This window comes from Taeniopygia guttata, chromosome 23, assembly GCF_048771995.1.
Source record: "Taeniopygia guttata chromosome 23, bTaeGut7.mat, whole genome shotgun sequence".
Taxonomy (NCBI): domain Eukaryota; kingdom Metazoa; phylum Chordata; class Aves; order Passeriformes; family Estrildidae; genus Taeniopygia; species Taeniopygia guttata.
In genome coordinates this window covers 594931-611980 of record NC_133048.1, presented here as the reverse complement: position 1 = coordinate 611980, position 17050 = coordinate 594931, and the positions used below count along the sequence as shown (strand labels likewise).

The following is a 17050-nucleotide window of genomic DNA, read 5'->3' as shown; positions in this document are numbered from 1 at the left end:
CCCCGCCGCAGCCTTGGAGCTCGCTCGGGCTCGCCGCGCTCGTGCCTTATCGCATTAAATTTACACTTCAGAACAAAGCGAGGCGGGCTCGGTGCGTATCTGCCCACCCCCGTGTGCCCCTGAGGAGGAGGCACAGCCCCAGCGGCCCTGGGCGCCCAAGGCCGGTTCCTCCCTGGCCGCTCAGGGAGCGGGGCCAGCCCTGCCCGGCTCTGTCCTGCTGAGCCCTGCCCGGCCCGGCTCTGCCCCTGCCCGGCCCGGCTCTGCCCCTGCCCAGCCCGGCTCTGCCCTGCTGAGCCCTGCCCGGCCCCGCTCTCCCCTGCCCAGCCCGGCTCTGCCCCTGCCCGGCCCGGCCCCGCTCTGCCCCTGCCATGGGAGAGGTCCCAGCTCTTGGTTTTCACTCCCACCCGCACCTCACAGCACCAGAGCAGCCAAGCTGGGATAGGGAGGAGGGTGAAACCTTTCAGGGTTGGAATTCTTATTCCTAATGGGACACTGCAAAATGCTCACACTCCTCTCCCACAGAATACTCTCAGGAAAAACTATTATAACACAATGTTTAAATAAGCATTTAATTAGGATTCCATTAGTATTAATATTGCTTTCAATTCCAAAAAGGTTAATTTCCACTTCTTTGCAGATATTTCAAAGTACAATATTAACTTCATACAAAATGAGCAATTAAGCAAACACCATTATTTCACATTCTTCAAAAAATACAAATTCATATTTACTCTTTTGGGTTTTGGAGATGCTCTTCCTTTGGAAGTACTGTACCTGTAACTAACATCTTCACATTGCTCAATGTAAGCACATTTGTTGCCATGTTTCAGAGTTAAATAAATTCCTTTATTACCATACACACATTCTTGAGAAACTGGGATTTAGTTCAGCTGTCTCCAAAGTCCCAGGCAGTGCAGCCCCCAGCCCCGACAGCTCAGCTGGAGCTGGAGCTGCCCCCGGTGTGGAGCCAGGCTGGGGTTTGGGCTGGGTGAGGCAAAACAGAGCAGGGTCAGCCCGAGCAGCGGGAGGACACGAGAGTCACAAACCAGCAACACCAGCAACTGCAACTACAGCACTGCAAACACACCCTCAAGTCTGCCGGAAAAGGTCACGTGAAAAAAAATCTTTTTTTAAGAAAAAGTAGAAACTGCATTTGAGAAAGTGTACGCTGCATAATGAACCAAATTTTGGCCAGCTTGCACACCACTGCAGCATGGTGTGGGGTTTCACCTAGTTCCAAAAACACACACTCAGACTATGTACACTACTACATAAATATCCAGTTTAATTTGCATTTCTCAGTGCAGACACAGAATCCAACTTCTAGAACATGTGATAAGATATCAAGACAAGACACAAAAAAGTTAAAAGTTCAGCCCTGTCCATGAGAATTGACTACAGGTAACATTTATAAAAACTCGACATTGCTTCCAAAATATGTTACGGAAAAAATAGTATACAATTAAAAACTCTGCAGTCAGAAATTCATAGGGTTTATTAAAGACATGCTCTTCATTTTTGCCTTACAGTCCAAACTGACTCCAGCTAGCTCAGGTAACTCCTGCCAAGAACTTTTCACCCACAGATCTCCAATCATTTCGTGGAGACAGCAGCCTGGCCTGGCTCCGTGGGGAGGATCCGAGGCAGCGCGAGGCTCTGAGCCCCGGCCAGCGGTGGAAGCCACAGCAGAGCTGCTCTGCCCTGCCCCACTGACCCGGCTGCCTCAGCTCACAACACCCCAGCCACAGCATCTCCAGCCACCCCAGGACAGCCCCTGGGCTCTGTTCCCGGCAGCTCCACGCCAAGGGGCCCTGGCTCCAGCCCTGCCCCTGGTTTGTCTCGGAGCAGGAGTGCTGTGAACAGTTCACAGCCTTGCTGCACATCAAGGACAACGTCGTGGATGGCTACAGCCATGCCACCCCCAAGAAATAAGGCAGTAACAGGACATCAGAATCCATCTTGAAGACAAATTTCAAAGGTGCAACATGCCTGTTTGAAAGCAGCTCGTCACTTGTGTTCCCACGTGGGCACAGAATGAGGACAGGGGAAGAAGGACACATATCAAGGGACATGGCATGTCCAACAGGAGTGACAAGCAGCCCCCAGAAAGCGTGAGAGAAAAGGCTGCTGAAGCACAGTGCTCTCAGAGGGTTATTTGCATAGATTGGACGTTTGCTAACGATGCATAATTTGTCTGGGGCACGGGGAAGGGCAGCACAGCACCCACCACGCCTGTTCTGTCAGACAGACACACACGGACCACGCGGGACAAGGATCTTTAGCTACAGGTATTGCACCAAGTTAAGTGCTCATCTTTGCACACCCCTGTTAACTTTTACTCAGAGCAAAAATAAACTTTGTGAAAGTATATACAAAAGAAATTGCAGCAATTGGGTTAAAGATAAAATAACCTAAAGTGCATTTTAGATACCAGTATGAGGTTCTGCGAACTTGTTTTCCTGGGGACACTCAGCATTACACAAGTGTCCAACTCGTACTTTGTTCCATGTAATTCAGTACCAGCATTCAATCAGTGCTGATTTTCCACCCCACCCCCCCACCCCCCACCTACAAGCACAAAAAGCAATTTCTCCAACCTTCAGCTGCACGCCAAGTCTGCTCGCTTGGGTCCTTGCTTGGTGACCAAAGCTACCAAAGTCAGTAACTTGACCCCCTCTACATATTTGAGCTTCTACACCCATCTAGAAACTATGAGTGACCAAGTAAACCCCCACTAGCACAAAACAGGTGACCTAGAGCAGTGCACTTCTGCTCTCTGACTGATAATTAAAGGGGTTCATGCAGACTTTGTAGAGGCAGGCACACTGTTCCCAGAGACTCCAACACATTTACCCTTTTCTGGGAATCCAGGGCAGAAACTCTCCCTTTCATTAATAATGTAATAGTGAATATAATAAATGCTGGAGCAGCAAGGAGAGGACAGGAAAATCTCTGGCCTTGCAGAATCTCAGGGCTTTGCTGCCCTTGGATCTCCTCCCATCCCAGCATGGCACAGACTGCCCTGGAGCACAGTCTGATCACACAGTACTGGGGATGATACAAATGTGATAACATCTCAGACATACGCAGCAAAAACACTCTGGAAAGCAGATGGGACAATAAACAACAACAGCACACACCTGGAAAACACAGTGGATGCACAGCCCGTGTGCTCACAGAATCACATGCTCCTGCCTCAGCACAAGCTTTAACCAGTTCCACCTGAATTGCAGCCTGCCTGATGCATGTATAAGAGAGAAATGGCAAAGCCAATGCACCAAAGAATCAGCAGGATATAGTGCTTTTCCTGGAACACAACAAAAAACCCAGCAGCTGTGAAGAGAAACAGCAGAGATTGACCCTGGGCACTGCTGCCCATCACTGCAGCTTCACATTGAGCTTCCCAGTTCGGAGACTTTGGTAGTTTCTTCTACTCATTTCAGTGACAAGAGAGTTTCTGAAGATGCCCTCTGGTCCAACCAGGAGCGTGTTTTAGGTTGACTAAGTCATAAGTAGCAAAAGTAAAAAAGCCTCCCTGAAGGCTGCGAAGGCTCAGAAGCGTTGCTGAATTGCCCAGCTGTCACAGTGCAGGCCACATCTGGGACCCTTGTCCCCACCAGAGGTAACCCCCACAACTCCTGGGGAATCTTCACACTCCTGCTTCAGCAGTCTCCCACAGGCACACATCCACACCCACTGGCCCTCAAACACCACAGCTGCTCTTGGCCAAAGAAAATGCCCAAGGCCACAGTGAGAGGCACCAGAGGACCCCAGGCAGCGCCCACTCCCCTCCCAAGTGGAGCTCTAGGCAGAGCAGCTGGCAGGAAACTCCTCTGCTAGGACAGTCCCAAACATGCAGGCTTGGGACTATGTTTTTTGTGTTCAAAGCAGTTCTTGCTGCCATGCAATTCAACTGCAGCACAACATGAAGCTGTAGGAGAAAAACAAAGGAGCCACCACCTCGCTGCCCTCCAAGGATTTCCATGACAGGAACAAAACAAGAAGTGCTTTGTTAACCTGTTTTGTGGATGCCAAACCTTGTAGCTGCAGGACTCTACAACAGCCCTGTCACACACCCAGAGGAAACACCAGCAATACGTGGGATGCCCTCGAGTTCATCCCTGCAGCTGCCAACACCGAGCTCTCTGCCCTGGCACAGACACACGGCGTGGCCCAGGCACGGAGTGCTCCTGGCACACCCGTCTGCCCTCACGGGACGTGGTTCTTTCCCTTCTGCACCTCTCAGAAGCTGTGCAGGAGAGAAGGCCAGCTCCCTTCAGTCCCTTTCCACCCGTGCCTGGGCACTGCATTCTCAGGGGAACAGCACAAGAGGTGGCTGAAGCCAGGCTCAGTGGTGGTCACCTACACTGAGCATATCACAGGAGGATTTAACACCCGCTGATCACCAGGCAGCACTCACAGGGTTCTCCCTCCCCAGAGGTACAGAGAGCAGCTCTGATCAAACACAAAGAGTGAAAGACCTCTATCCACTACAGTTTGTACTCCTAAACTGAGTGCAGGACACTCCCCACTAATTGTCTTACAGTCATTATCTTTGTATCTCACTAATGACAACACTGTAAACTGAATAAAGACTATTTAATATTCTTTCCTTTAACACAGAAAACTGACAGCCAAAGCCAGAAAGATGGATAAAAACTATAAAATTACATATTTTAAAATAATGCAGCATAAATAAACCATTTAGAATGAGACTGCATTTATTGCAACATTACAGGCTTTTTGGTGGAGGGGGGGGTTTGGATTTGATTTACCCTGAGTAGATTAGAATATAGACTCTCAGTTTGATATCAAAAACTATTCTGTTGTGTAACATCTTTTAGTCAAGAAATAGCCCCGTGCACAAAAAGCTGGCATTGCAGTAGGCTGGAGGCAGAGTCAGGCAGAAATTATATAGCTCACTGGAAAAAAAAAAAAAAAAAAAGCACGTATGGACAACTGAAGGACAGACTCACTGAATTCAAACTGAATTTATGTTGAATCTTTCTCAAAATTTTCTTAAGGGTTGTTTTTCACAAAAGATGAGAGTAATGAGAGTAACCAGCAAAGGCACTGTGCTCCTGACAGTCCCAGGGTTAGGATGATGACTTGTTGCTGAACAGAGCCTAAGAAATCAAAAGAGCAGCAGGCACCAACCTGGCCACACCTGGCACTCCCTGCACCCCTTGGAGAGGCCAAGAAAACAGACTGGAGCCAGAGCCAGCTGCGCTCCGACAGTGCTTCCATGCTGTGACACAGTGTCTGCAACACACTTGAGTCCTACTGGAATTAAATGAGCTGAAATAAACTCCCCCAAAGCTCCTGGAGGCTTTAGCAGAGCATCAGTACACAGCAAAACCAGGCACCAGCTCCTCATCGGGTACGTGACAATCGCATTCAATCACACTGCAGAGGAATGCTCTCCCCAGCTATGCATTTCCTCCCCCACAGCCTCCTTTCCTGGCTCCCCTTTAGTGCATGGTTAGTAGAGACATGAGAGACAGATTAGAGACCCAAGAAGTTGTAACAAAGACCCACTTGCTGCCAGTACCTTAATCCCAAACGTAAGTGATGTGCAATTGGAGACAAAGTAACCCCCCTTTTCCTTTTAAAAATCTTTTTGCACACGAGTAACCTTAACTTCTGTGTTCACATATGACAAGCAAAAGTGACAGACAGTGCAGCCAAAACAGTTCATATATAACTTATCTATTTCTTTTTTTTTTTTTACCTTTTCTTTTTTTAGATAGAATCTCAAAGGTGGATGTACCTGGGACGTGACTAAGATGACATCCGTGAAGCAGAAATAAGCCACAAAACTTCCAAAGAGGAAGGAATAATCGATCCTTCAGTTTCTGCTTCTAAGGAGAAGGGTTTTACCCTCCAGGTGCAAAGGAAAATCTGGAACATCTTCACTTAGAGAAGCTGCTATTCAAACCAATTTCTTCCTCACCCTGCAGTAGTGCTTCAATTGGAATTATATTAGACGGGGTTTCAGGGCTTTGGAGGGACAGGAAGTCCGATACATCCATGGCACTTAATGTTTCAGTCTGGGAGTCTGAAGGGTTAACTATCTGACTGCTCTGCCCACAAGGAGGAGGAGCAGAGGAGGAAGGAAAGGTCTGAGGCTGCAGCTGGGAAGCTGGCTGCTCCAAAGCTTTTGAATCAGGTGAGGAACATTCCTTCTTAACGGTGGAGGTGGCTTTGTCCTTGGCAGAGTCTCTGCAGGCACACTGGCACTGGCAGGCCTCCTCCTGCTTTATAATGATAACAGGAACGCTGAGACCAATCTGCTGAACAGGGTTTCCTGAAGGTGAAACAAAGACAAAACACAATGGAGCTACATAATTTCACATCAGGGAGAGAGAAATCAGCTTTGTTAAATTAGTTCAGTGTCACACTTACCTGTGTTACCAGCTACTGGTAATGCAGTGGTAAAAAACACCTTTTCTACTACTTTTGGAACTTGTGGCTTTAAAGAAAAAAAAAAAAAAAAAAAAAAAAAACAAGAAAAAAATGTGAATTTACTTGAATCAAATTTCTGCTGCTCAAACTCTAAACAGCTATATACATATTCCAATGAGACACAAAGGAAAATTGAGCTTAAAGTATTGTTTCAGTGGTCCTAAAGATTGGGCATAATATCCCCTGCATTATTTGCTGGCAAATTCAGCTTGTGGGTTTTGACAATTCAGTGACTGAATTCTCAAACACTGCTCTGTGCACTCCCACTGCCTGTACCTGCAGCCACTTGTGTCCACCTACAGCTGAGAGCCTAAAGTGGTACCAATACTGTCAAAGAGAAAACTCCTGATGTTTCAGCTATCCTGATTTACTGGAAAACCACAAACATTCTTTTTCCAGAAAATCTCTTTTTTTTTAATCAGTCAAAATTAGGCAGAGATGGAGACTACAAAATGCCTAAAAACAGCCTTTATAGTAAGAGTCTTTTGTGCTTCTATGCATTAAAAGCTATACATTAAGGCCCGTGTGTATCCCAGGCCTGGTGATGCCCTGTCCTGGATAAACACACTGACATCTGCTGGCAGAAGTCCACCACGAGGGGAAAGAAGAAAACAAGATCTTTCTGCACCCTGGGCTTCTCTGTGCTCTACTTATTTCCCTGTCTATTCCAGGGGCTGCATTGCTGATATGTATAGACATTAACATGCAAAGCATTATACCACACTGCATCCTGGGGTTTATCTTACAGGTTTGACCCCCTCCCTTTTCAAAAGCAAGGGCTCCAAAGCCCAGCTGGATGTACTGACCATTTGTTCTTGGCTTTGTGGGGAACCAGTGGCACCATTTAAGATCCATTGTAAGTTCTGCTCTCCCATGACAATGCTGGACTGCAGAATGGCGGTGCTTGGAGAAGGAGTAATGGTTATAGTGGGGTTACTGGTCAAAACAGGGTTTGCACCAACAGGCACAGTCTGAACTACAGCTGGCAGGGGCTCAGTGGCACTCGGGGCTGTCGGGGCAGGAGCCCCAGCAACCACTGACAGTCCCTGAACGATGGGCTGCGGCGGAGGCTGGCTGTGCTGCAGGAAGTCTTGGTGACTGGCTGCAAACGGTGTGCTGCGAGGAACAGGCACTTCTGGGGATTGTAAAACAGTTGCAGGGTTCCCAAAGGCAGCTGGCTGTGAGCTGGGTGCTATGGAGGAGGGAGCAGCAGGCGCCGCCGAGGCTTGCAGAGCTGCCTGAGCCGGCTCAGGGATGCCGAGCTGCAGGACCAGGGGCAGGGACAGCGAGGCTGCGTCTGCTGCTGGGGGCGGGACCGCAGCCACCGAGTCTGCGTCGCCGTTAAACCCTTCAATCAAGGAAGCTGCTCAAAGAGAAACAGAAAAAATATAAATACATCTGTTCTCATTTGGGCTGAATGAACTGCTTTTTTAATGAACTTATCAGCTAGCTGGTGGATTTTTACCAGGTAATGAATGATCACGTTCCTAACTTCAGAGTAGTGCTCAAAAACAACCCTAGACAGTGAAATCTAAAAGTAGCTGCAAATTCAGGAAGTTGGTAACACTGGGCTCTACACTGAGCCTGATCAGGCTCATCAGCTCTCTCTGACAAGCCTTTTATCAGCTGTGCAGCAAGAAAACAGGATGATGTACACTGCTGAGAGCTCCTGTGCCAGTCCTGCAAGACAGCGTGCTGGGTCACCTCCCCTGTCACACCATGCATTCCACACCAATGAATTTCAACCCTGAAGTTAAAGTTCTTTTTGCCCCTTAGAGTTACGCTGGCCATTAAGCTTCAGCCTGAAATGGTGAATTCAGTACATGCATGCAGAGCTGTCAAAAAGTTCTCTTTAACAGCAGTGCAGATACAACTGGCACCTGTCTGCTGAGAGTCATCCTGGTTTGCAGTGTGGTCTGGGCTCTGAAACATAGACTCGAAGATGCTTGCTGGTGAGATTGTGCTGAGGTCCTGTCCATGTGTCTGACAAACAGAAAACAAAGAGGAAGACATCAGACAATGCTGTATCTCAGGTCTCCACAAACCCCAGTCAGAAACACATCTCCAAAGAGCCAGCCACCCTCAGGAATGGCAGCACCCATTACTTACATGCTGTAAATTTACACCTAGTTTTTATTACCTGTAACCAAATTTACCAACGTAATTAAAAACGCCTACAAAAATAAGTAACTTCTTCAAAAGTGAAATATATTCCTCTGCATCCACTCTTTGCTTAACCCTTATTTCTTGCAGTACTCCATCAGAAACAGACATTAATTTGCTGCCTGCAGAACCTTTTCTGGAGCAGAAAAAAATAGCTCCATTTTGTATCCTGGACCATGCAGTTCTAGCCACCCACACTGCTCGAGGAGCAGAATACACACAGGAGCTGCACTCTGCTCCCACACCACAGCACAAAGAACAACACAGCCTCCTCAGCACCTCGTTTTCCTCTATGTAAAATCCAAGCTCAGTCAAGAACACTGTTATGGGAAAATCAGATGCAGAGCTTTCTACAGCAGGTTGAATTAAGCACTGCACATTTTGGAGGACAAAACCAAAACTCAAATGAGGATGAGGCAATTCCAGGACAATAACTCACTGGATTAGAGTTCTCCCGCAATTCTGAATCTGTTGATATGAGGCTTAAATCACTCAGACAAAGTGAGTGACTTGTATCCTGTGAAAAAGAAAAATAATTTGAATTTTGTATTAAAAGAATAATGTCATAAATGTTTTAAATTACTTTTGAGAGCCTATGCTTTGTTTATATGGGACCCAGATCTCGGTTCTAAAATCAAAGGAACAAGATTTTTCAGCAAAGGATATTTAGCAGCTATCAAGGATTCTTAACATCTCAGTCAAAGTACTTCCAAAAAGCCATTTAACCCAGAATTTTAAATTAGCATAGGAACAAATCAACTTTTAGAAAATAAAAATAATAAAACCTTCCCAGTTAGTATTTCTAGTTAGTATCTATTTTACTTCACATATTTACCCCACAGTATTGACTCCAACTGAAGCACACACAAGGAACAACTGCCCACATGCACATATGGCAAAGTGAGCACTTTGAAAATCCCACTCTTAAATGTTACACCTTAAGAACAAGCTGAAGACCAAATGATTTCTTCCCCAAGGTATGGTTTACATCCACCTAAACCAGAAACATTAAGCAGAAGTGCTACTAACCTCAGACACATTGTTATTGGGAAGTGCATTATAGGTATGTCCCTTCTCATGACCTTTCATGTGACTCTTGAGACTGTACTGGGTACTGAAAGTCTTCTCACAGCCATTGCTGGGACAGAAAAAGGGTTTCTCCCCTGGAGGCAGCACAGAACACATGTAACAGACTTAAAAAACATCCAATCCGACACCTGGCAGAGCAGTATTTCTTACTAACAAGATTTGTAATGTCCCTTCACATATTCAGTATTCCTGGCAGTCCTGCAGGTGAGTGCTTCCATCTCACCATGGGAACTGCCACACAACACAATATTTAATTGTTGTGCATCATTACTGGTACATTTGTGAAAACATGTTCATTGAATTCAAGACTTGTCCAGCATAAATATACCTGCATAAACAGAAAATTTGGACTGGCCTGATGCAGGTGCAGGAGTTTGCACTTGGCCTTTTTAAACTCATGAGGTTCACATGGACACACTCCTCCAGCCTGCAAAGGTCTCTCTGGATGCCATCCCCTCCCTCACATGTGTCACCTGAGCCACTCAACTCAGTGTCACTCCCATATTATATGTAACTATAAATTCCTATTAGGATTCTGAGAGTTAGTATAAACTTAAAAAGCTCAATTAAAGAAAATCGTAAAAAATAACATGGAACTTACCAGTATGTGTTCTAACATGTGTTTTGAGGTGGTGGCTTGCAGCAAAAGCCTTCCCACAGCCATCATGCTCACACCTGAATGAGGCATCAAAGGAGAGCCAGCATCAGCTCCTTTCAATGCATTAGCTACAACCTTAAATCATGCTTTGCAGTAGTCCTGGGCCTCCAAAAGCAGGCCCAAAGCTCTGTTAGCTACCAGCAGCTGCTGTGTATGCTACACATCACAGCAGGGCTGTGAGTAGGGCTTTAAAATCCAAGCATGAAGGCAGTATTGGGGGAATGGAATACACATTGCATCCCAGCAGAGAGCAGCAATGTGCTTTAAAAGACGCTCACCACAGAACAGGTTGATGTTTAACAAAACCACCTTAACTATTCTTGCCTTTTAGGACAATCACTGCACCCACTGTTAAAGGCAGCTGGGGGAGCTTGAGAACAAACAGGCTCCAATGCCAGCCAGCCACCTTCCCTTGTTTCTCAGAACACCATTCCATTCAGAGCAGGAACAGCTGCTTTTTGGCACAGGTGTCTCATTCCCTGAGCCACAGAAGCCAGAACACCAGGCAGCGACTCACCGAAATGGCTTTTCTCCTGTGTGTGTTCGAATGTGCTTCCTCAGGTCACTGTGCGTCGTGAAGTATTTGCTGCAGCCTTCTGATTCACAGTTAAATGTTTTCCCTGTGTGAAGCCTTTGATGTGCTTTCAACCTAAAACACATGTCCAAAAAATCCCTCTTAGGACTGGTAGGATAAGACAGACCTGGCCTGAGGCAAGCAAGCCTCATTCTTTCAAATGTGCAGGACAGGATCAAAGGCATAACATATCCTGAGCAGAATGTAACCAGCTCGTGAAAGTGACTGCTATCAGTTCCAAAATTCTCCAACAAGTCTGAGAGACCACCTTCAGTGCTACTGGAATATAAAGAAGTCACCAGAGTTCTGTCATCCTACCCTTTGGACAGAATTGCCACACCTGAGGGGATTATATTCACAACTGTACATGGAAGAAGCAAAACAGTTCTATTCAAACATAAACACAAAGTAGATACAACTTGCAGAACAGCAATAGCCACACCTACAAGAAAACTTACCAGAGCCTTCTCACCTGGAGCGTTGGACACATTCTCACCTGTGCAGTGCTGAACACCCTCTCACCTGTGCAGTGCTGAACACCCCCTCACCTGTACAGTGTGTTGGACACCCCCTCACCTGTGCAGTGTGTTGGACACCCCCTCACCTGCACAGCATGCTGAACACCCCCTCACCTGTAGAGCGTGTTGAATGCCTTCTCACAGCCCTGCACGTCGCACTCGAAGGGTTTCTCCTTGGTGTGCACCCGGACGTGGATTTTGAGGCTGTAGGAGGTGAGGAAGGCCTTGCCACAGCCCTCCTGGTTGCACACGAAGGTGTACTCCCCCCGGTGCGTCTTCTGGTGCGTGCGCAGGTTGCCAGCGGTGCTGTAGGTGCGGGGACAGCCCTCAAAGGTGCACTGGTAGCGCTTCACCTGAAGGACAAAATGCTGCAGGCTTAATAACTTTTAATAATTGCTGGGATCCAGACATGGATGTAGTCCTTTGATGCAGTCAGACATCAAAAACAATGCAACAGATTTTGACCCCAAAGCCCCCCAAAAAAATGTATTTAATTCTCTGACAACATTTCTGCCGTGAGGAAGGAGTGGCACATGGGAAAGCAGCTGGGCTTGCACAACAGCAATCTAACAGAAGGGGGGAAAAGGAAAAACACAATTCAAAATGTTTCTAGCTAAAAATCTGATTAAACAGTTGGAAAGAACATTGAGGAGCCATCAAACCTGTCCACTACCCACATGTGTAGCACCTTCATTTTAGTCACATGCTTCCTGCAGAGCTACTTACTTGTGGAGCAGGAAGACAAAGGAAAATGCCCTGTCACAGTGCTCAAACCCACTGCTCTGGGTGCTGAATTCCCACCAACACCTTGAACAAAACAGTTTTTACCATCTCCCATGGTCTAACCACCAGCCCATTCATTACTTCACTTTATCCCAAAAGAGCCTTGTTCTTCCCTTCTGTGGATACTGAAACAGTCAGTGCTGAAGTGAAATGGATCACATCAGGTCACAAGGACACCCAAACACAGCTGTCTCAGATTTCTCAGTAAGCCATCGAGATCCCAAGGACAATTTCACATGGAACTAGATTTGGTACCATCCCCACTTCTGCAACAGACACAAGGGATCATTCAGAAGCTTCCCATGAGTAAACCTAATGAAATCTCATCCCCTCTCGTGAAGCAGAAGGAACACACTCCTGATCTGCCTGGATAAAGTTATCCCCCACCATTAATTACCAAACTATGGCTTTAATTTGACTGTTAAAGTTCAGAAACCTCAACACCTAATAGTGATTAAGGAGCCCAAGAGAGGACTTGGCTAGTCACACCAGCTATAAATCAAATTCTAGACAGTTCTCCATAAAGAAAGAGAAATAGCTTCTTGGTTACTTCCAGCCTGTTTTGTAGGGGACAAAACTGCCAGCAGGACTCATTTAAGACAATTCTATAAAGCTGAGTGTGTCCCAATCCATGGTCTCTGGTTGCTCCCACAACAGGCTGGCATTGACCTTCACCTTGCCTCAGTAAAACCTTCATATGTGGAAAACACTAAACCCTCCTGTGAGACACACAAGAGACCTTTACACAGGGCACAGAAATACCACAATGTGCTGGGTTTGGCTGGGATACAGTTCATTTTCTTCACTTGTACAGAGCATGTTCTGGATGATACAGAGATGGATTTTTTTTAGTGCTTCTCATTCCACCCCACCAGCAAGGGGCTGGGAGTGGGGAAGGGACACAGCCAGGACAGCTGACCCTGACTGACCAGGGATACCCCAGACCACGGGATGTCATGCTCAGTATAGAAAGCTGGGCAAGGAGGAAACAATTTGTGTTCCCCAATTTCTGTTTGCTGGAGCCCAGCTTTCCTGGGCACTGCTGAGCTCCCACCTGCCAGGGGAAGCAAGGAATGAATTCCTTCACATTTTCAACTGGTCACTCAGCATTCTCAGAGAAGGAAGCAGTAATTTCACTCTAAGCAATCTGAGCACAGAGCAGTAACACACCAGCAGCAGAAAGCACAGTTTATTACAAGAGGAGGGTACATCATCCTCCCCCGGGGTCACCAGATCCACTACAATTTGTGTATCAGTGCTGAAGTAAATGTTCCTTTAAGGCAGCTGGAAATTAACACTTTACAAAACGTTCCCCATGGTACACAAGGGATCTGACACAGGCAGCAACTACCTGAAAATCAAGGGAGGGTTCTGTTAAGCTTTCCAGGTGTTTACATTTAGGTCTAGAAGAAAAAGGACAGTATTAATTACAGATTAGGCTGTTTAGTTGCCAGCTGTCACTGCCCATGTGTAAGGGAAGGTGGCAGTAGCACCATCAGCTTAATGGCCTGAGCTCTCACAATGGCCTTGCAGCACTCCCCCTCCCTCAAAGGCCAAATGTTTATTTCACAAATCTTTCCAAGCACACCACAGGCAGCAGCAATATCACCAGCACGTTCTGAGCAAAACAAACCTTTTTGTGAAGCACCACAGCATTTAATTCTCTTTTCACATTAGCACACTGTTCATACACAGAGAACCAGCAGAGATTTAATTTGATTTGTCCCTGAAAGCCTCGCAGGGACAGCAGCAAGAGCTCCAGGCTGCCACAGCACCAGGGCACAGGAGAAAACAAAAAAGGCAGCAGAGGCCAAGCCCTGGGCAGGCAGGACAGGGCCCAGGGACACTGAGGCCAAAGGCTCTGGCTTTTGGCCAGGGACACTGAGGTGCTGCTGGAAGAGACTTGATCCAGCATTTACCTCAGAAATGGGAACTCGTTGTGCAATATCCAGCAGGGCTGGAGAAAGCACAGCCTCACACCCTGGTTCAAAGTCTACAGTAACTGCTCTGTTTGCCTTTAACTCTTCCTGGGCTTACCACATTCCCCCTAAATGGCTGCATTTTCTGTGTCATCCCTGAACAAATAACCGGATTTGAAATACAAAACTGTAATCGTGTTTGTTCCTACCCACACAAGTACAGTGAGATTTATAACAGAATAACAATTTTAAAAAAAGCCAAAGGTGCTAAAGTGCAAAATCCCCTTTTTAGCTTCATAAATGTCTAAGGCTGACCTGAAATTCTAAGACTTTAAAACAATTATCTCAAGTGTTAAAACTGTTGCAAGGATTTTGCAAGTACCAAAGAACAGAGCTGTTGATTTTCAGAGCTGACCCAGATGCTTGGGAGCTTTAGAGCTTTCCTTTCCTCACCTCCAGACAATTCAGCACACCTTTGAAACAGCAGGCAAAAAGGCCTTTCACACGTGCTCAGTGCTTTCACATTATGGTATCACTGCCCTCTGTTCTGGGAAATTCCAGAAATGGAAAATAAATTCATATAAAGCATTTCCCTAGGAAATTCCACACCCTACAAGCCATCTCTAAGAAGCAAGGGTGAAAAAATGAAGTCAGTTTAATTGCACATGCAGCCACTGACCCTGCTCAGCTCCCACCCCCTGCTCTGGGAGCAGCTCAGGGTCCCACAGAGAGGAGAGCAAGTGAAACACTTGAGCAGCTGCTGAGTGGCAGCAGGAGGCTCAAACAGGCTCCCTGAACACACCTCAGCCCAGGAGCTCCCCAGCTGCAGAGCTGAGCCCCCCCAGCCCCGTTTCCAGCACCCATCCAGCAGGGTGGCAGCTCTGTGCTGATGGACAGCACCCAGTGTCACAGCCTGTGTCACTGGCACTGCCACCTGCACCCACCACCCCTCACATGCCTCAGGCAGGCCAAATGAGGGGCACCAAGCTGTCCCCGAGCTGCTGTCACAGCCAAATTCCCTTTGCTCTTGCACCCAGACAGAAGAGCCCAGCCCCACTGTGCACCCAGACAGAATTCATCAGGGAAACAGAATTAGGAGTAAACTCCATTTTAACCACGCAGCCTGGCCTGAGCTTTCAAAGCACATCAGATGGCACTTTGAAGCAGCCATCTTCTTCTCACAGTTTCCCTGTGACACAATAAAACTACAAATAACTTAAAATTTGGCATCTCACATTCGGTACTCTGCTCCCAGCAATGGCCTGGCCCTTAATTGTGACCTGAATGTGCCTTTTTTGAGAATGTGGCCAATCCCAGAGCAACAGCTCAGGTTGTTTCAGCTGCCTCTGACTCACTAAATAACGACCTGAGCAGAAGAAAACCTGAAGATCAGTAAAACTACACACAACATGTGCCAGTGCCACACCCTCCTGCCATCCAGTGCCACCAGGTGCCTTCTGGCAGCTTCCTGGGGCAGCAGGCCGTGTCAGAGGGAAGAGGGATGGCCTTGGCAGCTCTGCTGGGACACGGTTCTCCCCAGCACACTGCAAAGCTGGGGGTGACAACCAGAGCAGATTTATGCTCCAGTACACAAAATCCCTCAAAAACGAGCAAAACCACGGCTCCCTCCTGAAATAAAATAGCAAAACCACTGCTCCCTCCTGAAATAAAACAGCAAAACCACGGCTCCCTCCTGAAATAAAACAGCAAAACCACTGCCACTTTCCTGAAAAAAAAAAAAACCAGCAAAACTGCTGCCCCTCTCCTGAGAAACAGCAAAACTGCTGCTCCCTCCTGAAATCCAGTCCGTTTTCAAAGCCCTGAAGGTGCACAAAGCCCAGAATCAGTTTAGCCACTCACCTCCTTCCGCTTGGTTTCCGGGCACTCCGACTGCAAAGTGAGCGTTGCTCCTTCAATGTTCCTTGGCATGGGAGTTGAACCAGGATTTATCGTTAGATGAATCTGATCTGGAGAAATAATATGTTGCACGTAACCCTGTGACATCCCTTCATGATCTGGTATTAAATGAAATCCTTCTTCGTGACCCTCGGGTAAGAAAGGCAAGTGGTCACCGCACTGTCCTTCATCCTCCTCATCCTCCAGCACGCTGTGGTCCTGCTCGATGAGCACAGTTGTCCTGTCGTACACCGTCCCGGACGAGGAGGACACCAGCCCGTTTTTGTCGGCAAACCTCATCATATTTTCATCTTGGGCTAAGTCTTCTTCCTCCGCCTCACAGCACACGGCGTTGCCCTCGGGGCTGTTCTCACCCATGGCTCCACGCTACCGGCAGCTCCCACCGGAACGGCTCATCTGCAACACAACGAGAGGCGGACGGGGGTCAGGCGGCTCGGCCGGGCCCCGTTCCGCCCGCAGGCACAACCCCAGAGCGGCCGGTGGCGGCGGGGCCGGGCCGGGCCGAGCGCCGCGGTCCCGCCCTGAGCGCGGCGCTACCCCACCCGGCCCGCTGCCGCCAACAGCCACTCCCGCTGCCCGCGCCAGCCGCGCTGCTCCGTGCTCGGCTCGCTCGGCCCGCTCAGCCCTCCCTGGGTCGCTCCCTCCCGCTGCCCCGCTCACCGGGTGCCGGCAGCTCCTTCCCCGCCCCAGCGGCACCATGATCGCCGCGCCGCGCTTCCGCTTCCGGCCGCGCGCCGCACGCCGGGAGCGCCGCGCCCGCCGCGGGGGCCGACGGGAAGGAGGAGGGCGGGCGGGAGGAGCGCAGCGCCGCCTAGCGGCCGCGCGCCCCTCGCGGCCCTCAGCGACCGCGGAAAGGTGTTTTTATTTAAATAGCAGCGGCTTAAAAACTCGCCTCGTTTTAACAAGCTAAATAAAATACAGTGAACAAATCAGCTCTCTTTTTTTTTTTAACTTGTCTACACGC

At 48.0% G+C, this 17050-nt stretch overlaps 1 protein-coding gene across 2 annotated transcripts; it reads right to left on the bottom strand.

Annotated features, from left to right (window-relative positions):
• Positions 1-555: 555 nt before the first annotated feature.
• MTF1 (metal regulatory transcription factor 1) lies at positions 556-16884 on the bottom strand. Of its 2 annotated transcripts, none has more exons than XM_012570682.5 (11): positions 16747-16884; positions 16030-16482; positions 11582-11820; positions 10893-11024; positions 10319-10392; positions 9658-9791; positions 9068-9145; positions 8346-8448; positions 7272-7831; positions 6406-6472; positions 556-6307 (listed from the first exon to the last, which is right to left on the bottom strand). In XM_012570682.5, the coding sequence occupies exons 2-11, from the start codon at positions 16441-16443 to the stop codon at positions 5913-5915; spliced, it is 2196 nt and encodes a 731-aa protein (XP_012426136.3). In that variant the 5' UTR covers positions 16444-16482; positions 16747-16884; the 3' UTR covers positions 556-5912. The 2 variants fall into 2 exon arrangements, with proteins under 2 accessions (XP_012426136.3, XP_030146080.2); XM_030290220.4 differs by having other exon boundaries at positions 7272-7828.
• Positions 16885-17050: the final 166 nt, after the last annotated feature.

Coding starts and splice junctions, on each gene's coding strand:
- MTF1 (XM_012570682.5), bottom strand. CDS start 16,443: ATGGGTGAGAACAGCCCCGAGGGCAACGCCGTGTGCTGTGAGGCGGAG. Junction 9,792..10,318: donor ACATGTTAGAACACATACTG/GTAAGTTCCATG, acceptor TGCTGCCTCCAG/GGGAGAAACCCTTTTTCTGT. Junction 6,473..7,271: donor CACAAAGCCAAGAACAAATG/GTCAGTACATCC, acceptor TTTTCTTTAAAG/CCACAAGTTCCAAAAGTAGT.